Consider the following 26,258-nt stretch of genomic DNA (forward strand, 5'->3'; position numbering starts at 1 on the left):
GAGTTGCAAATCATTGCTCATATTAAATAATACTATTTATCTATAGGCGCCTTTCTGGACAATCAATGTCACCTTTCAACAACAGTTAAAAACATACAAATACAATGTTAAGAACAACAGAAGATAAAATTAAAAATAAGAAAAGACGATGCAGTTATGGTCAGAGTGAGTAGCTAACTGGTCAAAAACAAACAGATGATCTATGCCTCCATTTTGTGTATCCTCCCTGGGGCCAAGGGGGTGACCGACAAACGAAAAATGATTTTTCAGAGGGTGCTCAAGAGCTATTAGGTATTTTGAACACAATAATGTAAAAATCACTTTTTACCACATCCAGTGTATGTTTCTGTATTTTGTGCATGGAATATTTATGGAATGACCCTTTTTCACACCTATTTCAAAACTATTTTGAAATACGTTTTTACTGCTTACTTAATCAAAAGGCTTCTTTCATCCTCTGTGGATGATGACGCGATAAAAAGGAGGGAACAAGGCTAGAGGGAGGTAAAGTCGACTGCCGTTGAGATCTTTATTGATTGACTGAGATCATTGGGATTTAAGACAGAAAAACATACATTTGCAGGGAGGGACATTAACCAGGAAGCATTGAGGATGATGCAACGGCTTCCGAGAAACAAGATATTCCCCATCCATGACCTTATTTGAGGGTATTGTGTCAATCCCACGAAAGGTTTGTGGTGAATGTGTTTCCTGACATCCTAAAAACGATCAAATTCTGGATTCTAAAATGTGCTTCTGAAAAATGACCCCAATGATGAACACAAACTTTGGATTTTCGTTTCCCTTGCCCGGACGCGGGTCACCGGGGCCCCCCTCTGGAGCTAGGCCTGGAGGTGGGGCTCGAAGGCGAGCGTCTGGTGGCCGGGCCTACACCCATGGGGCCCGGCCGGGCACAGCCCGAAAAGGCAACGTGGGTCCCCCTTCCCATGGGCTCACCACCGGTGGAAGGGGCCAAAGGGGTCAGGTGCGCAGTGAGTTGGGTGGCAGCCAAAGGCGGGAGCCTTGGCGGTCCGACCCTCGGCTACTGAAGCTAGTTCTGGGGACATGGAATGTCACCTCTCTGACAGGGAAGGAGCCCGAGCTGATGTGCGAGGCTGAGAAGTTCCGACTAGATATAGTCGGACTCACCTCCACACACGGCTTGGGTTCTTGTACCAATCCTCTCGAGAGGGGCTGGACCCTCTTCCACTCTATAGTTGCCCATGGTGAGAGGCGCAGAGCAGGTGTGGGCATACTCATTGCCCCCCGGCTAGGCGCCTGTGCGTTGGGGTTTACCCCGGTGAACGAGAGGGTAGCCTCCCTCCGCCTACGGGTGGGGGGGACGGGTCCTGACTGTTGTTTGTGCCTATGCACCGAACAACAGCTCAGAGTACCCACCCTTTCTGGAGTCCTTGGAGGGTGTGCTGGAGAGCGCTCCCCCCGGGGACTCCCTCGTTCTGCTGGGGGACTTCAACGCTCACGTGGGTAATGACAGTGAGACCTGGAGGGGCGTGATTGGGAGGAACGGCCCCCCCGATCAAAACCCGAGCGGTGTTTTGTTGTTGGACTTCTGTGCTCGTTACGGACTGACCATAACGAACACCATGTTCAAGCACAAGGGTGTCCATATGTGCACTTGGCACCAGGACACCCTAGGCCGCAGTTCGATGATCGACTTTGTAGTCGTGTCATCGGATTTGCGGCCGTATGTGTTGGACACTCGGGTTAAGAGAGGGGCGGAGCTGTCAACTGATCACCACCTGGTGGTGTGTTGGCTCCGATGGCGGGGTAAGATGCTGGTCCGACCAGGCAGGCCCAAACGTATTGTGAGGGTCTGCTGGGAACGTCTGGCAGAATCCCCTGTCAGAAAGAGTTTCAACGCCCACCTCCGGCAGAGCTTCTCCGTTGTCCCGGGGGAGACGGGGGACGTTGAGTCCGAATGGACCATGTTCCGTGCTTCCATTGTTGAAGCGGCCGATCGGCGCTGTGGCCGTAAGGTGGTTGGTGCCTGTCGGGGCGGCAATCCTCGAACCCGCTGGTGGACACCAGCGGTAAGGGAAGCCGTCAAGCTGAAGAAGGAGTCCTATTGGGCCTTTTTGGCCTGTGGGACTCCGAAGGCTGCTGACAGGTACCGGCTGGCCAAGCGGAATGCGGCTTCGGTGGTCGCTGAGGCAAAAACTCGGACATGGGAGGAGTTCGGTGAGGCCATGGAGAACGACTTCCGGACGGCTTCGAGGAAATTCTGGTCCACCATCCGGCGCCTCAGGAGAGGAAAGCAGTGTGCCATTAACACTGTGTATAGTGGAGATGGGGTGCTGTTGACCTCGACTTGGGACGTCGTGAATCGGTGGGGAGAATACTTTGAAGACCTCCTCAATTCCACCAACACGCCTTCCTTTGAGGAAGCAGGGTCTGGGGACTCTGAGGTGGGCCCCCCTATCTCTGGGGTCGAAGTCACTGAAGTGGTTGGAAAGCTTCTCGGTGGCAGGGCCTCGGGGGTGGATGAGGTTCGCCCGGAGTTCCTAAAGGCTCTGGATGTAGTGGGGCTGTCGTGGTTGACACGTCTCTACAACATCGCGTGGACATCAGGGACAGTGCCTCTGGATTGGCAGACCGGGGTGGTGGTTCCTCTTTTTAAGAAGGGGGACCGGAGGGTGTGTTCCAACTTTAGAGGGATCACACTCCTCAGCCTCCCAGGTAAGGTCTATTCGGGGGTGCTGCAGAGGAGGATCCGTCAGGAAGTTGAATCTCGGATTCAGGAGGAGCAGTGTGGTTTTCGTCCCGGCCGTGGAACAGTGGACCAGCTCTACACCCTCAGCAGGATCCTTGAGGGTGCGTGGGAGTTCGCCCAACCAGTCCACATGTGCTTTGTGGACTTGGAGAAGGCGTTTGACCGTGTCCCTCGGGGAGTCCTGTGGGGGGTGCTTCGGGAGTATGGGGTACCGGGCCCCCTGATACGGGCTATTCGGTCCCTGTACGACCGATGTCAGAGTTTGGTCCGCATTGCCGGCAGTAAGTCGAATTTGTTTCCTGTGAGGGTCGGACTCCGCCAAGGTTGCCCTTTGTCACCGATTCTGTTCGTAACTTTTATGGACAGAATTTCTAGGCGCAGCCGGAGTGTCGAGGGGGTCCGGTTTGGTGGCCTCAACATTGCATCTCTGCTTTTTGCAGATGATGTGGTGCTGTTGGCTTCTTCAAGCCGTGATCTCCAGCTCTCGCTGGAGCGGTTCGCAGCCGAGTGTGAAGCGGTTGGGATGAGGATCAGCACCTCCAAATCCGAGACCATGGTCCTCAGTCTGAAAAGGGTGGAGTTTCCTCTGCGGGTCGGGGATGAGGTCCTGCCCCAAGTGGAGGAGTTCAAGTATCTTGGGGTCTTGTTCACGAGTGAGGGTAGGTTAGAGCGGGAGATCGACAGACGGATCGGTGCAGCGTCTGCAGTGATGCGGACGCTGTATCGGTCCGTTGTGGTGAAGAAGGAGCTGAGCCGAAAGGCAAAGCTCTCGATTTACCGGTCGATCTACGTTCCTGCCCTCACCTATGGTCACGAGCTGTGGGTCGTGACCGAAAGAACAAGATCCCGGATACAAGCGGCCGAAATGAGTTTCCTCCGCAGGGTAGCCGGGCTCTCCCTTAGAGATAGGGTGAGAAGCTCGGTCATTCGGGAGGGACTCAGCGTCGAGCCGCTACTCCTCCACGTTGAGAGGAACCAGTTGAGGTGGCTGGGGCATCTGGTTCGGATGCCTCCTGGGCGCCTCCCTGGGGAGGTGTTCCGGGCATGTCCTACCGGCAGGAGGCCCCGGGGACGACCCAGGACACGCTGGAGAGACTACGTCTCACGGCTGGCTTGGGAACGCCTTGGGATCCCATCGGAGGAGCTGGCTGAAGTGGCTGGGGAGAGGGAAGTCTGGGCTTCCCTGCTAAAGCTGCTGCCCCCGCGGCCCGACCCCGGATAAGCGGAATTGAAGACGGAACGGATTCTGAAAAAACACATGGCCTACATTTCTGAGTCTGTACTTTTACTCTGATTGTTGCACTGGTTGAAAAATGACATACTTCCTGGTCTGCTTTGTTTAACCTGTTTAGTGGCTGTGTTTGGGAAAACACAAGAGTATCTCTTCATGTAATTTCTCAACAAATAGCAGCATCAGCAACTATGAGATAAAAGACACGTTAGTATGCCAAGGTCTGGAATATCCTGTGTGTGTTGCAGGTGCGGTGGGTGGCGTGAGCCTGGAAAACATTGCAGGGCAGCATTCCATCCCTCAGTTTTTTTCCACTGCATGTGTCTGATCATGTCTCAGCATCAGGGCGGCACTGATATGTTTGAGACACACACACAAAAATAGTCTATAATATTTCCATCAGGTTTTATGAATAGACAGTGTAAAAGTGGCCGGAGCTATGACTGGACATCTTCCTGCGTAAAGGGACAATCGAGGAAGAAAGAAAAAAAAATCACTAACTGTTTAAGATGTGATTCCATTCAATATGTTTTGATTTTGACAAGTTTATTTATTTATTTTTTATTTTTATTTTTTTTACAAACATACATTGGTTTCCTGCTAAACAGTAATAAGAAATAACCACCCGATCGCCAACAATTTTATGTAATATTTATGTGACACAAGGAATAAAATTAAATACAAATGAGCTTTCTTCGTTTTCAAATGACTTTTTTAGGGTGCTGGTGTCTTTATTGTTAAGGAATTATTAACATATCAAACATCCAGCTCTGAAATACACTCTGAGCTGTGTGTGATTCATTGTCTAGAATGTTTTGGAAAAATATCTTCTGTACTCTCTGCGAGGTGTGTTTAATGTTTAATTCAAAACCACATTTGGACTTGAGTTAAAATGGGCAAACTCACATTAACCCGAAATACCATTTTATGGCATATTTACACCATCATGGAGTTTATCTGCTCAACAAGCACGCACCTCCAGTTTCAACCAGTAGAGGTCAGGCGTGTACTAGTTTTGATTAAAGGGGGGAAAACCCTTACGGTTCACAGGTTTTAGGTGTGATGTGAAAATAACGTGGTTATTTACGAAAGTCATAAACCGCGTTCTCACAGGCCAAAACATTAGTTACCCAAACGCAACTAAAGAGAGTGCAACATGGACGGAGAACATCTAATTGAGATGATCTCACGATCAAAGCTAAACAAAGCATTTTCTGTCGTTTAAGACACAAAATGTTTTTATGGCATCACCTGTTCCTTTGAGTAAGATCAGAGAAGAAAATATATCACTCAGTCTCAGAACAACAACACTTTAAATGTTGCAAACCACAATGCCAAATCATCACCAACATAAAAGTGATTTGCTAAGTTCCTAAGTAGGGGCGCAGATGAATGATGTGTTTGTGTTTTTGGACCTTGAAAACTTCCTCCTATTTTGTTCTTTCTTCACCCTTTCAGCACTCTGAGAAAGGCTTCTCAAAGGCGGACTCAAAGCAAACAGCTGCTGTGGGATTTCCTGGACACATTGTCCTCGCTCTCTCTACTTTTCTACAGTTCTCCTTAACAGCCATAGAGCACATAAACCCCACAATGTGGCAATTAACTGCTTGGTGCGTTTCAAAGACTGAGGGGGAAAACCCTTTCAAAAACCTGCACGGAATTGGAATTTAGTGGGATTTCCACACACAATGTAAATAACCAGTAATTAGTATAAAAACCTTTTAGGGGGTAAATAATTGCCTACTAACTCTAAGCAAATTATATACAGCAACTTTTTGTATGATGTGCTTCTAAATTGCTGTGTCATGTTGAATCAAAACACCTGCCCACAACATCTAATAGCACAGACGGTTATACACGGTATTTATGTAATGTATTGATGGTTTCAAAACATTGTCCTGTACGCCAGAGGTCTCAAACTCCATTTTTGTTGGGGCGAAGATTTTGGGTGTATCTGGGCCTCCAAATAGAAGAAGTATTCCATGAAAAAGTATTTAAAAAGAGCGCAATTAATCCAATCTTCCAATTTTTTATTGATTGATAAATTAATACGGTAAATATTCACAAGATTGGTGACCCGGTCCTCTCATCTCCTTGGGTAGCCTACTTTGCACACTGCTCCTTATGTCTCATTGAGTAATAACATTTATTTGTATTTTATTTTTGCACCACAACTTTACCTGCACACTCAAGACATGCCAGTAAGCCACTGAGCTAAAAAAAACAACAACACAAAATTCCAAGTCCTGTTTTTCCCTTGAAATTCTTTGTTGTCATCGCCAACCTTCCTTTTTTTCCCGGTCAGTTTGAAAAGACTTAATTGGACAGGATATCTTTTCCTACCACTTGGTGTCACTTCAAAATTATGCTTTGCCGAAAGCTGTCATGAATCTGAGCTATATTATTTAAAACAAAAAAAAAAGTCACTTAGCCATTGACGGCTATAGACGTCAAAAATTCATTTGAACTATTTCTATTAGTTTTTTCCCACTTTTGTTAACAAGAGTATGAAAACCTAGATTTATTTTATTGTATCAGAACAGATATAAAATGTGTGATTAATCATGAATTAACTAGTGAAGTCATGCAATTAATTACGATTAAAAAATGTAATCATCTGATGCCCCTAATTTTTGAATATTTTCTGGAAAAAAAAGAAAAAAAGGAAGATTATTATTTTTTATTTATTTATTTATTCTAAGAAAAGATTATTAAAAATTAAAAAAAATTAAAATTTGTAATCGTAATTAATCGCATGACTTCACTAGTTAACTCATGATTAGTCACACATTTTATATCTGTTCTAAATGTACAAAAACACATTTTTCTAGGTTTTCATACTCTTAACAAAAATGGGGAAAAAAATGTTAAACTAATAGAAATATTTCAAATGAATTTTTGACGTCTATCGCTGTCAATGGCAGTGAATGTGTTGTTAAGGTAACGACACAGCAAAACATAAACTTTAATGTCAAGTAGGAGGGGGGGGGTCACAAAATATAATACTGGGGGCCCCAAATGGCCCCTGGGCCACATGTTTACCACACCTGTACACTGTATGCATTGCTCTGTCCTCCTTATCTTGTTCGGTGTTGCAGGTGTGTTGCCGCTGACTTCAAGCAAAAGGCGTACTACACACTGAACTGGTTGCGGGTCAGTCGCAGGGCAGAAAAGACAAGCATTCATTCACACCATCACTGAGTGGGAACTGAACCCACGGTACCTACACCCAAATCAGGCAAATGTACCACAACAACATCAGCGACTAGTGCACTGCCCTCTCATCAATAATTCAAATGTTGGACTCACATCTCGCTTAGTCATGATTGAGTAGAGTGTGGAATTTTGAAGTGATTAATAAGCAATTTCAAGAAAAGAGTCAATTCTGTTGAATGTTTCATTTAAGACTATGCCAGGCTTTGCTGCAGTTGAAAGGTCCATTACTCAAATACTATGGACAAATAAGGATGTATTTAAATAGTATGTATATGATAATCATGTAAATACTTGAGAACTATGATATACTGTATATATGGATTTTGCAGCTGTAACATCATGGTGGTCATGTTATGTTCACCTTCTGTGTGTATTGCGTTGCTACAAACCTCAACATTGTTTTGGAATTTGTCTCGCGATGCCGGACGAATGATCATTTTATATTTGTCCCAAATGCTCACGAGAATTTGTGCGTCGCTGTCTGATCTTGAGAATGTCCCTTCAAATATTTAAAGAGCACTTTCTCAACAACGCCAGGGGGTCTTCATGCAAGAAAGTGACGCAAGCTGAGATCAACCATCGGTCCACTCAACCTGTGCCGGTTGCGGGATTCACACATGCATACCAACAGCGCATCTCACTCACTGCCAGTGTGTGGCAGACACATTGCTGGCGCGCTGCCATCATGAAATATTCAGCGCAATTCATTCTATTTTGTGTAGCGTGTAGAATATATCGCAACTAAATATATCCGAGGCACCTTTTCGGATAGATTTAAGAGGTCCCAGCATGAGCGAGCACAATAGCAAAGAGCTGGGATTCCAACCCCCAACATCAAAATGTTTTCTTTTTAATTGAAATATATATTTAAAATATGCTAAACACATTTATTATAGACTCCAGCCTCCCTCATTCCAAAAGCCTACATAATTGGTTTAATTGAAGACTCTAAACATAGTGGTTGTGCCCTGTGATTGTCAGGTGACCACTCAGAGTGTACTCCCCCGCCCTCTGGAATGGGTCGGTTGGAATGGGCTCCATCGCTAATCAAGCGATATAGAAAATGGACGAAGGAATCTTGAATAAATGTGATTGTGTTTTTGTTTCGGTCCGCCACTATGCAGGTAGTGTAGATTTTAAACCACAGGTGTCAAACTCAAGGCCCGAGGCCCAGATCTGGCCCGCCACATCATTGTATGTGGCCCGTGAAGATAAGAAAAAATCATGTGTTAACTTCCAAGACGCTTTGTACCGAAATTTGATATTGTAATGTGTAATAAATAGCATTGAGATTTTGCAAGATGATGTTTTTGTTACCCTTTTCATAGTAACTTGAACAATTAAACAAAAAAAAAAAAGCCATGACTTCTGATTTCATAACTACTAATCTATCAATTTGTTGTGCAGATTAAACGTGTATTTGGTTCCACCGTCATGACGGCCCTCAGCCAGTCACAACTACAAAGTGGACACAGCTGTCAAATTAAACAGATGTTGGCCCTACAGTAGCTTTATTACAATATTTGATCACACCTATATATGATTTCATGTCTGGAAGGACAGCAAGTGGTAAAAGGCCTTTCACTTGTATAGCGCGGCTTTTCCACCCACAATGCACTCAAATAACTTGAACACTAATGACTCCTCTTTCAGATACTGATGATGCAATTAGGGGTCAGGTACCTTGCTAAAGGCCACAATTAGGGCCACAAGGGACAGGGATTGAACCCACACCAGCCACTCTTCCACTGAGCCGTGCCATCCACATATGCAATGAATCCATATGGCTCGGTGTGTTTTTCTGTAGTGGAGTCCATTGAGCGTATCAGTTTGAATAAATTATAGAAAGTGTGGAAATGGACTCCCATTGTGATATCTTAATCTGAAAATATTCAACAAAACCTTTCTTGTTTTACCGGTTCATCAATTCCATGTCCCTTTAACATGATTTTAAAAAAAAGTCAGTTGTATTATTGTATTATTTACTTTGTAGACTGTTGTCAGTGTACTGTGTGAGTTTGGCTTGTTTTCATGTAGATTTATGTTGTTTTAATGACCGGATTTTTACATGAGCTCACCACAATGTGGTCATATGAACACAAACGTGATGCTTCAATTTTCACCATTGGGTGCATACTTTTAGGAGGATAACAAACTTAAAGTCTTGCTTTTATGAAAAGATGCACCTGCGTCAAGAGATCAACATCCAGCTATGCGTAGACACAAACCACAAACCTGATGAGATCAATGTTCATACACAGGAAGAAGTGCCTCCCACTCTCTTATCCTGTGTGCGGTCTCTCTCTTTTTCTCTCGCTCTCTCTCTCTCTCTCTCCCCGAATGTTACTCATGGCAGTGTGTTGCTGAGCAGCAGCCAGTTGTGTTTTTCCTCTCGCTGAGCTCACGCATCTTCTACTACGCAGACAGACCGGGCACCATCTCCTCTTCTTTCTGATTATCCTCTTTAAGTTTCGTTTTTGTATTACCCAATCATTGTGGAACACTTGTGGAAGTATTTGACTGTGTGTGTGTGTGTGTGAGAGGGTGTGCGAGCTCTGGGGGTTTTCAGCATGGAAGCAGTGGCACTGTATACGTTTCGTGCCACCGAGGGCGATGAACTCAGTTTCAACAAAGGAGAGTTATTAAAGGTAAGGCAGGAAAAAGATATATATTTTTTGTATCTGTTCATATACAAGTTGACAAATGTTTGCATAAAACTAGTCGCCGTATCAAGAAACTCCACAAACTTATGGGATTGTTGACTAGGGAAGACATTGTGCTTTTTGATATAGTCATTATTTAAATGCATTTTTCTTGCACAGCTGGGGCACTTCTTTCTAGATTTGTAACATGCCAGCTGTTCAGGGCTCGCACAATTGTAAGGCACAAGAAGAGATCAAGCCGCTGGATTTGAAAGCCTCACCATAGTGGGCAGAGGGCAATGAATCAAGATTATCTTAAGTTTGGCATTTACTAGATCGACTACTGTGCAAAGCTTGCAAGCACTCCATACGTGCCATTTTATTGAGCATGAGTGGATTTAGAGCCAAATGTGAGGCTATGTTTCAAAAAGCTGATCATCATTGTTGCCACAGCAGTGCCAGCTTTTTAATAGAGGGCGCGAGGGCACTTGCCCCATCACTCAGCTCAGTCACCTTGACCGAGACAAAAATTACATACTTGCATTAAAAAAGAAATAATAAAATAAAAAATAATTGGAAATATCTTATGTCTGTCTATTTTTAAATGGGCAGGATTAATAGTACATATAATGATGAGTAAAGCTGCCCCCACCCCCCATTTTTGTTTGATTTTAAAATTTGAACATGGGAAGCGAATCGTCTTCAATGCAATAGATAGGACCAATGCGGGCGCTACATTCCATCATATCTCATCACAATAGGATGTGAAGTCAGTTCCATGGTGGGTGGGTCGTCATATCAAAACAAGTCAAACTTCAGTAGTTGAGACGATTGGAAAGAGCCTCTATGTATAGACAGTGGCTGCCCACCCATCAAATGTGAGATTACTCAACCAAGTCAATATTTTGTGAGATACCTATTTTCGAAAATGTGTCCGTGAACAAGATGTTCAGAATTTTCTCGTACCTTAGTATCGCCCCCACTCAAGTTTTTCAGCCCATGACTTGGCAGTTCGGCTGTTGTCCCTTCTATAATTGATGTTTTGGAAATTATTTTGTACCTTTCTCCTGACTGATCATTTTCAACAATGAGATTTCTGTGATGCTATGGAAGCCGCAGTATTTGTGGACCATAGCTTGTGATGTGTAAACAGAAATGTTAGCTGCTAGATCATCTGAGCTTTATTTGCGTTCAATCAAAGGCACTTTAAAATGGTGGCAGAAGTGTGCTGACTCTGATTTAATGTGTTCGAATGTGATTGGTTAATTCAGAACGCAGCCACATGCCCAGTTATAAGAGGGTGCGCGCACTTTTGCAATCACATTATCTCAGCTGTTTATTTTTACTTCCCCTTTTTAAAATATTTTTTTTTCAATAGAGTTTTGCACATTGTTGGTCACATTAATTGTGAAAAGTTTTGAAATGATTTGTCTTGGTCTCGATTTTTATGTCACAAAAACTTGGCATTTTGTAAACAGATCTGCGCTAATGTACAATAGTAATTCGATGACTCGGTGAAAAAGTGTTGCCTCCTCAAGAGAAAACATAATTGAGGCATTTATTATCATTATGGGCTACTCGTGTTTTTAGTCACACAAATCAATGTAGTCATTTTTGTGTTAGTCAAATTCTTGATCTTTGAGCTAGTGTGACTAAAGTTTGTCAGAGACGTCTTATTTACACACCTGGGAATTGTAAAAAAAACAAGCATAATATTCCTCCATTAAGTTGACTGTTTGTCAATGACTCACGTTTTAGGGGAATAGTGGCACAGTTAACTTTTGCAAAATCTGTTTTGCCTACATTAGTCAAAACAGGTCAGGTTCAGATCTCGGTCAAATGCAACAACATGAATATTCCGTCCTCTTTTTGCTGACTGTTATACTGCGTTGTGAATGCGTTACTGTTTGTTCCTATTGTTCTTTTATAGTTAAAAATCTTTCTTTTTTTTTGTCCCAGAAGAGCTCATTTGTTGTTTTTTTGTTGGAGTTTGGCCATGTCCTGGTGTGCAGTGAGGCCAAGCATTAGTGAGGTAGGAAGGAAAGTCGATTCACAATTTTAAAATAGCCTTGTTAAGGGGGTGGAGTTGTATTTCCATGGCCAAGTCGCACACAAAGCCCCCGAAATAAAAATCTATTGTTCTCCAAGCAATAAAACATAAAAGTGAAAATTGGCATCGCAGTTTGCTTTTGATTGTGAGGTAGGTCTCCAAATCAAAACCCTTCTAAAGTGTACCAATTCAGTTCCGACAATATCTCATTGCTCAAATAAACATAGTAAATCATTGTCTTATTAACTGACCCGTTTTTCACTTTTACAAATATGATCTTCTACATGTGCTTCATTTGTGTATGTTTGGGGTGGGGGGGGGGGGGGCAGTGGAAATTTGTTAGAAAGCATGGTAGATGGAGAGGAAATGAGTAATCATTCTGATTCAACTCCCATTAACAGTGTTGCTCTTATAGAAACAACAAAGATATTATACAATTTAGTCAATGAGGTTAAATTGTTGTTCTTTTTGTATATCAGTAAGAACAGTATTTTTTTTTAATTAGGGAGAGTTGTGTTCACATTGCATTTGTTGCACATTCATTAGCAAGGCTGTCGATAAATTGCAGAACTCAGTCAACAGTGTGGTCTGCATTTAAGCACAAGAATAGCTCGAAACAAATCTTTTTATTCTCATTGCTACAAGCATAAAAGGGAAGTTGTTTTGAATGTGCCGTGCCAAGCTTCAAAGGGGGTTATGAAAATCTGTCTCCTTTAGGTATGCCATTCTATCTACTGTACCTCTCTACCCACCTGTCCCAAATCATTGAAATCAGTGGCGTATTTTCATGCTAAATATCACATGTATCCCAAACAACCAACAGGGGTCAAAAACAAAACAAGAACTGCTTTCCATCAAATGTATCTTTGTCACCCTTGAGAGCGTTCAAGGTGACATGATGAATGGACGCTTGCCTAATCACAAAACTCTTCTCCTTAACCCTGTAACCTTTTCCTTCTTGGAAATAAGAAGCAAAGCAAAAATTATGAAGAGTGAGCGTTGTGCGTGAGGTGAGAAAACCAGAGAGGAAGATGTTATTTTTACACCTGCGCCTTTTTTTTCCTTTTCTTAGAAAAGCTTCACATATCAGACATGAAATGCTAAGGGTTGATTGAACAGCAGTGCTGGCTGAGGGCAGCACATCAATCTGTACTTCTGCAGTATGTCAAAGTGGTCTAAATGCACATTTACAGTTTCATTCAAATAGTTGGTGCTTGAAATGGACTTGCCAACGCTGGGTAGAAACTGCTTTTTGATGGCCTTTTCTATCAACTTCGCTTTGGGAGTTTCCCCCATCAGGGTCGAGTTTGATGTTTGATTGAGAAATCATTTCAATTTCACTGATTCAACATGGAGGATTAGACTTGAAATGTAAAATAAGAAATAAGAAAGAAGCAACGCTCTTCTGTATTGCTCATCCCCTATTTTTCACCACAAAAAAAAGTCGGGCTGATACCAGGTCTTATTTCAAGGTATTGGTGCTGACGACGTATCGACCACCTTCATGTGGCCTTTTTTATGATCAGGAACAAAAAATTTGAAGAATAGAAAGTTGCCATTCATTTCATGCAAGTTTAAGGAAAAATGCTATATTGGGATATTTGGGCCTTTCTTTAAAATGGTCTGTTATTTTTTACTTAAAAAAAATATATATTTTATGTATGAAAAGGACTTGTGGTATCAGTACTTGGTATCCGTATTGCTGACTACTCCAAAGTTGAGAACAAGTACTGGTATTGGTCAGAAAAAAAAAAGTGGTACCAAACATCCCAAAATTACGGAAGCGTATTGCATTCATTTGAAACAAAAAACATCAACTCCTGTTTTTCTGACACATTTTTGGGGGGAGCTTTGTTTTTTTGAGCATTTTTTGAGCATTTTCTGTTTTTCTGAATATTTTTTTCTGTTTTACTGAATATTTTTTTTCTGTCAAAAAATATTCAGAAAAACAGGAGGAAAAATTACTCAGAAAAATAGGGGAAAACATTATTTAAAAAAAATAGGGGAAAAAATTATTCTGAAAAACAGAGCTGGTATTCTGTTTTTTTTATTTTAATTTTTTTATTATTTTTATTTATTTAATTTTTTTTTACCTCTGAACTTCAAGTGACTTGTTGCAGACTCACTAATAGCGGAAGCAGACACTTTTCCGCATACCTCCAAATGCAATAAGATGGTCATGTTTATTTACTGGCTCTCAAAGGAATGAATGTGTATACTGTATTGTGGTTTGTTCTCTAATCTCTGAGGGGAAAATACAATTATTTTATAAAACAGGGAAAAATTACTCAGAAAAACAAATATTCAGAAAAACTGAGGAAAATAAAAAAAATTAAAACAGAAAAAAAAGTACTCAAAAAAATGGGGAAAAATATTCAATAAAACAGAAAAAATACTCAAAAAAACAAAGCTTCCCCCAAAATATTAGTCAGAAAAACAGGACTTTTTTTTCCCAAGTGAATGCAATACGCTTCCATACAAAATGTCTTAATATATATATTCTATTCACAATTCTTCAAATTGACTGCATTTGCTCTTACATATAATTGGATGAAAGCAAAACCTTCCTTGATGGTGGTACTGTCAAATGCCATCACTATTAGTGGCTGCCTCCTGTTACCAGATAGTGTACTGTATTAGCTGCTGCTATAACGTTGATGTCAAATTTTCTTTCCATGTCAGCAATTTGTATCATTAAAAGCAAAGGTCTCGCATGAACAGTATGAAATAAAAATAGAATAACTGAGGTTAGAATGCTGTAAATGGCTGGCGACCAGTCCAGCGTGTACTTTGCCTTTTGTGCATCGTAAGATGACCTGATGAGGACAAGCTGTGTTGAAACTGGATGGAATTTCAATGACTTTTTCTGGCATTTTTGCTATTCTAAAACCAAACAAAAGACAGAGAGAAGAGGCCAGAAAAAAAAAGAGAATGATTGACAGTGACCTTTAACCCAGCAATAATAGCCTGAGTGGACATCATAATGCGCAAATATTTCATCTCTTTGTGTGACTTGTCTCTAGATCACCAACATGGAGGATGATCCCAACTGGTACACAGCTGAGCTCCACAACAGAAAAGGCTTTGTGCCCAAAAACTATATCAACCTGCGGCCACATGCGTGAGTTCATGCAGCGCACATGCACACGCGCACACAATGCATCAGTACAGCAGCTAAACAGACTCCACATATGTAGCGATGGTTTTATCGGAACAGCTCATTAGTGTGCGTGCACGTGTGAGCGCGTGCGCGCGTGTCTGTGCGTGTGTGCGTTGCGGCTCCAGGCATCTTCTGCTCTGGTTTGGACATCTGCATCCCAGCATAAGACAAACTCGTCCTACTCATACGCTCACTTACGTAATCTCGCACTTTGCAGTGGCGAGTGTGCGCGTGTTGGTGTGTAGTTGCTGGTACACAACGCATTTCCATCGTTTTGTCTCACACCAGATGGGCTCCTAGTTTTTCGGCGACAGATGCTAAAGTGACAACATTACAGCAGGCTCCGTCTTGTGAAAGAACATAAATTGGAGCTCCTTTGACAAAGCAGAGAGGAAAAGATCTTTGTCAGCGCATATGTTTAGGTGGAGGAATTCAACTCACAACTGACTACTTTACATACAGCTACCACAGATTTGGTGTGTTTAATTTTAGCGACGGTGTTTTAAAATAACTTCAAAAAGATCATAATTCTTCTCCATCCTGGATCTCCTTATGTGTCTGACTGCAGTGATCTGTGCTATTGTGAGAATTTGTTTTAAATGCCAGAGCCAATCTCTTAAGATGACGACAAAAAACATCAAAAGACAATACTTCAGGTTCATTGCATTCATTCTGCAAAACTCAAGGCAAAAGGAATAAAACAATAAAATATCCACCAGGATTTCCTTGTTTTCTGTTTTCTTTCCGAACCACCAGGTGGTTTGCAGGTCGAATATCTCGTGGTGTGGCAGAAAGTCGACTGAGACACAGGGAATGCGGAGCATTTTTGGTCCGAGAGAGCGAAAGTGCTCCTGGGGAGTTTTCCATGTCGGTCAGGTAAGTAGAATTCCCATTAAAAAAAAGAAAAGAAAATCCCCACTTTGTTGCATATATATATTATATATATATATTGCATATTTGCAATTTAGAGGCCAATGAATCTAGAGTACATATTTTTTTATAAATGTGAGAAGAAACATTTTAGGTTCTCCAATTAACCTTATTTTTTTTAAAGGAAGAAGAAAGAAAGACAGAAAAAAGAAACACAAAATAAAAACATGCTGGGTGGGGATTTGGGAGGAAACTGAAAAACTTGCAGGAAGAAAAGTCGTCGCACACATAGAGCACTTCACAATAATGGCATTTGTAATGTGGAGGGATGGGCGAGTACCGATACAAGGTATTGTATCAGGCCGATACAGGATAGGTCGCCCTCTTGTGGCCGTTTTACTATTAGAAAGTAGAAATGAGAACATTTGAAAAAAAATTGCCATAAATGTCATAAATGCTATATTGGGATATGTAAGTTATTTATCAAAAGTAGTGGTTTCTTTCTCGGTATCTGTGACTACTCAAGATTTGAGTAAACTACTGAAAAATAGTGTTTTCTTTTTTGACATTAACTCATTCACTGCCATTGACGGCTATAAACGTCAAAAATTCATTTGAGCTATTTCTATTAGTTTAACATTTTTTTTCCATTTTTGTTAACAAGAGCATGAAAACCTAGAATTTTTTATTGTACATTTAGAACAGATATAAAATGTGTGATTAATTGTGAGTTAACTAGTGAAGTCATGCGATTAATTACGAATAAAAATTTAAATCGCCTGACATCCCAAATTTTTAATAATATTTTCTTTTTCCTTTCTTTTTTTAAATCGTGTCAGGCGATTACAATTTTTGATGGTAATTAACTGCATGACTTCAATAGTTAACTCACGATTAATCACAAATGTTATACCTGTTGTAAATGTACAAAAACATTTTTTCCTAGGTTTTCATACTCTTGTTAACAAAAGTGGGAAAAAAAAGTTAAACTAATAGAAATAGTGGCAATGAATTTTTGACGTCTATAGCCGTCAATGAGTTAATGAATCAAGTTTAAAACGTAAGCCAAGAAAACAGAACCAGATATCGTTACCGTTATACTAGCAAAGGCAGAAAACTGCGTTTCTAGTCTCTCGTTAGATTTTCATGCACGTGATGTGAGCAATAAGTGTACAATATTTTTCCGCAGGGCTGATGAAACATTCACCTATACATTAACAACAACATATGTGCACATCATGCAGCAGCCATCTCCTTGCTTGTTCATAAATACAAATTGAGTGTACATGCGCGTGGCTTTTCAGCTGCATGAAAGAACAAGCAGGCATAGGAGGAGGAGAGTGCGAGGAGAGATGGGGTGTTAGGTGGAGGGTAAAAAGTAGGAAGCCTCTGGCCCCATGTGAGCTAATCTCGTCTGGCACGCGAGAGCATCTTGAGCTGCTGATGGCGCCGATTGTTAGGCCAGTCAGCCAGCGACAGTCGTGGATGCTTGTGATCTCGGGCCGGGGGCTCGGAGGAGGTGCTACAGTGCGGAGCCTCGGGAGGCGGCTGGTTCTCCACTGGCCTGAATACAATTGAAGATTAAAGTGTGGATTAAAAAATGGCTGCCTTTGCTTGTGTTCAGGCAAGAAGAGACTTTTTTTTGGCACTCTGTAGCCAACTGCATGACTATCATTTACTGGATGGTGCGGGAGGCGCCGAAATTGGGTCAGGTGTGTGCGCGTTGACAGCTCCCATGTCAGGGATGACGTTTTTGTGACAGTAACTGAGAACACTCAGCTCAGTGCAGCTTTAAGGTCTGCTTAAAGAGCAGGTTTATTTTCTTAGTGAAGACAAAAAAAAAATACTTCAAGTGCTGGTGGAGCATTTGAGGCAGCATGTCAATGTTTTTTTTTTATTCGTGTTTCTTGGGAGTCATTTGTGCAAGCTCAACTATTGAAACATTCTCGGAACATCCTTCAACAGTCTCCATGTTTTTCTTGTCGCAAGGACATTTTGAACATGTTAACCATCTGACTCTCTGAGGGAATGGATCATTTGACAAAAACATTTAGGTTTCTGGAACTTTCATAGGTTATAGAGAACATGTAAGCGATTACATTTCTTTCTTTTTTTTTATAAATGTCACGTGATCCACAAAGCCAATTTCAAGGTCAACTAAAAGAAAAAATCACAAGGTTACTAAACATTCATGAATCATCTAAATGATTGCACGATTCCCTTTCCAACAATACCTATGTGGTGAAGATTGACCCAGTAGTTCCTGACACATAAAGGTTCAATTAAAACGGCCCCGCCCATTTTTGCAGAAACTCTCAAAATTCAACGGGACAAACCGTTCTCCAATAGACCTAACATTTGAAATTTTGTGTTGTACACCAAGTTTCATTCAAATCCAAATCTGCTTGGTTAAACCGACTGGGTGGTTTTGCATGGAATGACACCGAAATCATTTTTTGTTATACTTGACATGATATTATATTATAATATAAATATGAATGTGTGTCTGGTGACGAGCATCAGACCACGGCAGGGCCACGGTCCCATTGGGTTATTTAGTGGTTTATTTTTAGAAAGTGGGCCAAAGTGATGCCAAACTTCACTCCTATGAAGAGAGATGAGAAATCCATTTTGCATATCCAAGTCATTTTCGGACCAGTGTTGATCAAAGTTGCCTGAAAGTCTTCACTTTGCAAGTGCAGTTGGGGCTGGCGGTGGAAGCTGAAATAAAACTAAATAGATGCATGGGAGCATAATTAAGTTGTTGTTGTGTGTCATTTATATTGCAAAGCAGGACTGACCGTGCTAATGAAAAGTTTTAGTGAAATGTTTTTTCTTAGTCTCTGAGTCTTTAAATTAGGGATGTAACGATATCCAAACATCACGATACGATATTATCACGATATTGTGGGCAATTTCAAGGTCAGGTCACAATATCGTAAGAGAAAAAAGAGCTCATGCTAAAAAAAAAAAAACACTCACGATATTGTGCTTTTGTACATTACAGCAATGAAAAATATATGAAAAATATTATGAACATTATATATAAAAGATATATGAATATGATATATATTTATATATTGAGGCACTTACTTGCTAATGCAAGCACACATTGAGTTCCTCCACATGTTGACTGTTCACAAGCAAATTACGTTCCCCTGCATCTGACGATTAGCATGGACATAAACATAGAAGGGCCAAAACATGCCTTGTGAAAATTATACTGCACTAAAAAAATAGCCACCAGAGGTTGCTAGAACTGCACAAATGGAAATCCACCCGACGTTTTTTTTGTTAACAAATGTGCTGCTTTTAATATCGTGACATGACGACAACGATATATTGTGGCAGTTTTAATATTGCGTTATCACGAAATTGCCGTTATCGCTACATCCCGACTTTAAATGAATTACAATGCAGTAAGGGAAGATATGAAACAATACACTACTATCTAATGCAACAGCTACTTTATTCATTCATGCCAGTTAACACAGAAGCTCTCTTAGTTGTGTACCAAGACAACATTTAGTCCTCCAAAAAAGTTCAATGTTGATTTATCATTATTATTATTATTATTATTATTATTATTATTATTATTATTATTAATTCAATAATTAATAACAATAATTATTAGGTGTGTGAATTGCCTAGTAGCTTGCGATTTGATCTGTATCACGATTCATAGGTCACGATTCCATTTGATACCGATTAATCCCGATACAAATCTATAATTATTGTGATTTTTTTTTTTTACTCAAATTTAGAAAATACTAATCAATAAACTTGTACATGTACCCTGTAAGATTTGTATGAAAATGTACATCAGGCTTATAAACTGTGGTCCACTGTATTTAACAAACAAACAAATCAAATTTAAAGGCTTAATGTCCCATTAATATAACATTCTTCCATGCTTAAAGTGTGAACCCTAACTCTAAGACATTTTGTTGAATATTTCCATCAAAAATCGATTCGATACGAGAATTGTGCGCGATATATTGCCAAATCGTTTTTTTTTAACATCCTTTATTATTATTAATATATTCAATGACTTTTCCAATATCTATAAACGTAATATTTATGCATTAGTGATATCTTAAAATGCATTGCAATCATGTAAGAACAATTGGATCTATACTTAATATTTGCAAATGTGCATATTAAGTATACATCCTTAACACCTGCATGCCGACAAAAAGTGTTTGTCTATGATATTAACGTTAGTAGGGAGGGACACCACTTGGAATGCTGATTCATTACCATGACCTCTGATATCACTGACTCGTTCTTCTGCAGGCTGTTTGGCTTTGAGAATCTTTGTCATCAGTCATCGTTAGTGTCTTATCGGGCTTGTTAAAGAGAATGGCCACTTAAGGCTATGCTTATATTACAGCTACATAATCTTGTCTGAGCTTCAAGTACCACTGACGAATTTAGTGTACCATGAATGTCAATTGCTTGGGGGTGATTTCACAATAATTGAGTCTTAAGAGCCATCCAGTCAACCATTTTTTATAGTGTGTATCCAGTTGAGCGTCACGGGGAGCTGGAGCATATCCTTGCTGACTTTGGCTGAAAGGCGAACTACACACCCTGGACTGGTCACCAGGCAGTCACGGCATGATATACGGAGACAGACAACCATTTATACTCACATTCACACATCACTGAGTGGGAAGTGAAGTGAGTCTTTTATAACCCTGCAATTTAATTACTGTACTCGAAATGAGCTCAGATGACCAATATTAATAGTACTGAGAAGCCTGTCATTGATCTAATGTTAGTGCTCTATCAAACATATATTAATTTGACAAAATGTGTATTACTGTAGTTTGCAGTGAAGTAATTAAATACTTCAAAGATTAAAATTCATAGCAATCAGTTCAATTAGAGTTGACAATACTCGAGATATGGGCATTAACACAAACTGAGGGAAAAGGGGAAGGTAAACACACACACGCGCGTTTGTTTTACTATCTTTGTGGGGCCATCTCATTGACATAATGAATTTCCCTATCCCCAACCATAAAAACTTTTTGCCTACCTCATTCCTTACCCTAACCTCAACCATAACCCAATTCAAACCTAAACTCTAAAACCAAGTCTTGACCCTCAACAAGAGGCCTAAACTTGTGGGGCCCAGCAAAACGGCCCCACATGGACGGGTGGGTCCCACAACTCGGTGAAATCCCAGAATGTTGGCCCCACTATATAACAAAAACAAGACCACACACACACACACACTAGCTGTCTATAAAAGCAGGTTGTATTTATTTGAAACTGTAAACATTCCCTTTGCTTTAAAAATAATTTTAGCAAAGTACATGTGTCAAAACATAGCTTGTTTTGTGCCCTTGCTTCACAGTATTATTTAAGATCTGGATTGAAAATGGCTTTATTAGGCTACCCCCAACTCAGTGACAACATCTAATAGCACAGCTCAATGATCAAAAGCCAATTGAGAAAACAAGAGAGAAAGATTAATGATCAGGGAACGAACAAGCAGGGGAATGAAGCACCAAATGGCAAGCAGAACATGATGAATGAGTCAGTGTTATATTTCTGTTGTCAGATCCGGACTCCTTTGGTTGCTCTCAGTCTCCCACATGAGTATCGCCTTTATTTTATAAAGGGATACGATTCGATGTTTTGTTTTGGGTAAGGCATCCAAACATTGCAAAACATAATGTATACAGTATAAAAACAATGATGGGAAAGAATGAAGAATGTGAAAAAGCTTTATTAATTGGGATCACACATTAGTGTGTGTGGGGGGGGGGGGGGGGGGCATGAATTAGCCCACATGCCTTTATCAGTGTTGGAAGCAAACAATGGTGTGCAGACTTTTAGTCACTTCTGACGTATGCAATATTCCTGTCAGCCACGGGGGGCAGTAGTTGCCCAATAAGTTACCCAATATTACCATTGCAACAGCAGCAGTCAAGACCGGACAACAATAACCAGAATCATCGTTATTGGCCAAATTTGTAAAAGCATACAAGAAATTTGTCTCCGGTGATGATGCAGACAATCATCACACAATTCAAAGTGTCCAAAATTGCAGTAGCCTACTTATGATACAATGACGAGCTCTTTATAATTAAAGTGTCCCATGATGTGGAATTGTGATCAACAACAGTTATGCAAAAAGGCCCAGTGCCGGAGCTACAATAATGAAAATGTCAATACCGTTACACAGGGGTATACAAAATTGGCAAACAAAATAACAAAATGGGGTCCCCAGTCTTCAAACAGTACTGTCAGCATCAGTCAAAACAGGCATGAATTTTCAGCGAGACAAAGAAAAGAGTTTCAATCATTATTAACTCATTCATTGCCATTGACGGCAATAGACGTCAAAAATTTATTTGAACTATTTCTATTAGTTGAACATTTTTTTTTCACTTTTGTTAACAAGAGTATAGAACCTAGGAAAAAAAGTACATTTAGAACAGATACAAAATTTGTGATTAATCGTGAGTTAGTCTTTTCTTCTTCTTAAAAAAAAAAAGTAATAGTAATTTTTTTTAATAATCTTTTTTTTTTTTTAAGTAAAGACTATTAAAACTCAGGCGATTAAAATTTGTAATCATAATTAATCGCATGACTTCGCTAGTATATCTGTTCCAAATGTACAATACATTTTCATACTCTGGGAAAAAATGTAAAACTAAGAGAAATAGTTCAAATTAATTTTTGACGTCTATTGCCGTCAATGGCAGTGAATGAGTTAATTTTTATTATATGAATGAATTTGGAAGTAAATTCTGAATAATGGCTATTGAAGAATTCCGTGGACAGCCTCGTGACTAATATAACAGGTGTACAATAATAAGCAAGTACAATCTATGAAGAAACCAATCATAAATTTTGCGTGATCACTAAAAAGGGAGAGAAGTCAAAATCGTAAAGTGTCAGTGTGTAGATTTTAGTGCCATTTAGTGGTAAACTAAAATAATGCAACAACCTAAGTTCCACACGGGTGCATTTTGAAGCACTTGCGTACGGTGCCTCAGAAAGCTCACACATCACAAGCCTACCGCCAATTACTACGTTTGCTAGGTTCTTCTCCTTCGGGTATTCATAGCAGTAAGATGGTGTCGAAACATGCACATCCTATGTAATAGAATTAGTGTTGACTAGACCTACGATTATATACGTATATATTTAAAAAAATGTATGTTGATGTGATATAACTTTTTTTTTTCATTTTATTGCAATAATAATGAACATATTAAAATAAAATTTATAAATTGCAAAATTCTGCAGGCTATTCACTTTCAAAAGAGTACATCCAAAATGTTTCTCTCAGTTTGAGCCATTTAATTGTATCCACTTTCATCATGGCAAATACAGGCTAGTTTAAGGCTGAGTAACTTAGGTCCTTCCCATGTTTCGCATTTTTAAATTCGATTTTAGTTTTGTTCAGCTACAAATAATAATAAAAATTATCATTATTGTTATTATTATTATTTATAAGTATGTCATTGTTGATAATTTATGTTTTTATGATGTAGTGCCAAAGGTAAGAATGCTGCTGAAATAAGTTTCATTGTATACACAACGACAAATAAAGTTAAATTAATTAATGAATTAATTAAAAGAGTAGCCCATACACACACTATCGGGCAAACAGCCCCTAAACACATGGTGCAATGTTATTTGCAAGCACAGCTGGATAGTCTTCCATGACATCATCATCCTTTTCTTGAAGGATAGTTGCAAAAACAAACACTGGCCATATCGATGGGCGTGGCGTTCATTTTTTACAGTTTAATCGCAAAGACATAGACATGCATGCACTGTTGCACACGGTTAACGATTAGGAAACAGAAGGTGAGATTAGAGAACACGGCTGACAGCACCAGAGAGGAAGTGAGAGCAGATTGAGGGAGGAAGTCGAAGGAAAGACGAGCAGGGCGACCTTCATGCACATCCAATTGTGCTGGCGTAGGGTAAAAGTTGTAAAAATAACTTGGCTGTCAGTCCGTCTCACCGCATTCTATCTGCACATCTACAGTAGGTGGCTTTCCCATTGCCTGTCTGCTTCTCACTCGCACTTGGTCTCAATCCCTCCTCCTGTTTTCTTTGTACAGAGGAAAAGAACATAATCTCGCAATCGCTGTGGGCCTTAATTACACTGGATAAAGAACACAAATGAGAGAGAGAGAGAGAGAGAGAGAGAGAGAGAGAGAGAGAGAGATAGAGATAGAGAGAGAGAGAGAAATTGTGTTTGTACGTGGGTGTGTTCATCAGCATGCTGTAATGCTAAGAGTTTATCGGCCAGGGTGTGTTACTTGACCTCTGGGCTGATTGGGATGATGACGGATGCATAATGATTGGAAGGCTCTTAATATGCGTCAAAGAACAAATGTATGCTACTGTTTGTAGTATACATGCTAAACATGCCAAATGTGCTTTGTAACATTTTGCATATTATTGCAGTTTATAACAATAGTTTACATCATGCTGTGATCTATTTGAAATATTTCGACAAATTCATGCTGCCCAAAAACAATGCAGTTCTCCACCTCTGCAAACGGCCATCAAAATACCGCAGTGCATTTTGTCTTGCATGTGATAATTTCAAAATTTATCTTCCACTTTTTTGCCATATTTTGACCAATGAAAGAAATAGCACGTGTAAGAGCTTGCATCACATTCCATACCATTGCAAAGTACCATTATAACAATCAACATAGTTAACTCATTCACTGCCATTGACGGCTATAGACGTCAAAAATTCATTTGAACTATTTCTATTAGTTTTACATTTTTTTCCCACTTTTGTTAACAAGAGTATGAATATTTTTTTTTTTTTATTAAAACAGATATAACATTTGTGACTAATCATGAGTTAACGAGTGAAGTCATGCGATTAATTACGATTCAAATTTTTAATTGTCTGACTCTAATTTTTAATAATCTTTTCTGTAAAAAAAGAAAAAAAAAGATTATTAAAATAAATAAATAATTAAAATTATTTTATTTTTTTAATGAAAATATTATAAAAAATTAGGGGCGTCGGGCGATAATTTTTTAAATCATTATTATTATCGTATGACTTTACTAGTTAACTCACGATTAATCACAAATTTTATATCTGTTCAAAATCTACAATATATATATTTTTCTAGGTTTTCATACTCTTGTTAGCAAAAAGGGAAAACAATTTTAACTAATAGAAATAGTTCAAATGAATTTTGGACGTCTATAGTTGTCAATGGCAATGAATACGTTAAATTAATACCTCTCAGTTGAAAATAGAGAATTATAAACTTTGTTGATGAGCTTTCTTGATTACAATTGTGATGCTTTGAAAACAGACTAAAGCCATGCATAAAGTTACAACTCCAAGAAATATGAATTATGTATGACTTGTTCCCATTTGAATCAAAGTGACGAACATGTCTCATTTAAAACTGCTTACAGTTAAGCACTGAGAGTAATTATTTTTTCTGACTTTTTACTTTTACTTTTACTGCCTACATTTGAAAACAGATATCTGTACTTTCTACTCCTTCCTTTGTCAAAATAGATTTTTTTTCAACCACCATTGATAATGACAGGATGAAGGCACATTGACCGAAGTAAAGTCAATTGTCATTAAGATTTAGACTGATCAAAATCTTAAAAACTTATAAGGCGGTAAAAACAGGTACATTAGCAACATGCAGGACTATTTACTGGGAAACAATAACAAAGACAGTAACAGGTTTGGAGAGGCAAGATAATACCTATCCATCAATCCACGATCTGGAGTAAATGTGTTGTGTCTTGTGCAAACTGGGGGGAAAAAAAACATATATTCTAAATTAAACACAAACAAATACTGTTATTTTTTTAGTTGTTAACATTAAATTAGTTAATAACATTATCAAGGTTTTTGTTGTAGTTGTTTCTCCGTTGAGCCCTTTTCTCAAAATGGGTAGGCCTATAGTATATAACTGACAATAATATTTGTTTTTACTTTTGTATTTCAGGACATTTCTTTACTTTTACTTAGTAAAGTAGTTGAACCAGTAATTTTGCTTTTACCAGGGAGTTTTTTTTCTCTTTACACACGTTTCAGTACTTTTAAGTACAAAATGTGAGTACTTCAGTCACCCGTAGTTTCCATCTACTGCTCTAAGACCGGAATGTCCGTTACCCAAACTGACCAGTAGGAGGCAGCAAAGGGCACCAGACGTCATAATGGGCTGATGAAGATGAGTTACATAGCTCAGCATAGTGAGAGTTGCTTTTGTGTGTTGGTGGAGGAATGGAGTTCGGCCCTGGTGTGCGTAATATGGAAATGGAAAGAAGGGTGCGATGTAGTGAGGGAGTCAAACGGGGCCGAGCGAATGCCATCTAGCCAC

General features: G+C 39.8%; 1 protein-coding gene across 1 annotated transcript in view; it reads left to right on the top strand.

Moving 5' to 3' along the window:
• Positions 1–9,530: 9,530 nt before the first annotated feature.
• grapa (GRB2 related adaptor protein a) overlaps positions 9,531–26,258 on the top strand; it is a 28,831-nt gene continuing 12,103 nt past the window's right edge. The window contains exons 1-3 of the mRNA XM_086061805.1: positions 9,531–9,826; positions 14,894–14,991; positions 15,787–15,906. Coding sequence (XP_085917931.1) covers positions 9,749–9,826; positions 14,894–14,991; positions 15,787–15,906 — 296 coding nt within the window. The 5' untranslated portion in view covers positions 9,531–9,748. The remainder of the gene's footprint in view (positions 9,827–14,893; positions 14,992–15,786; positions 15,907–26,258) is intronic.

This window comes from Leptonotus elevatus, chromosome 1 (genome assembly GCF_054856555.1).
Source record: "Leptonotus elevatus isolate MCC_2025b chromosome 1, RoL_Lele_1.0, whole genome shotgun sequence".
NCBI lineage: Eukaryota > Metazoa > Chordata > Actinopteri > Syngnathiformes > Syngnathidae > Leptonotus > Leptonotus elevatus.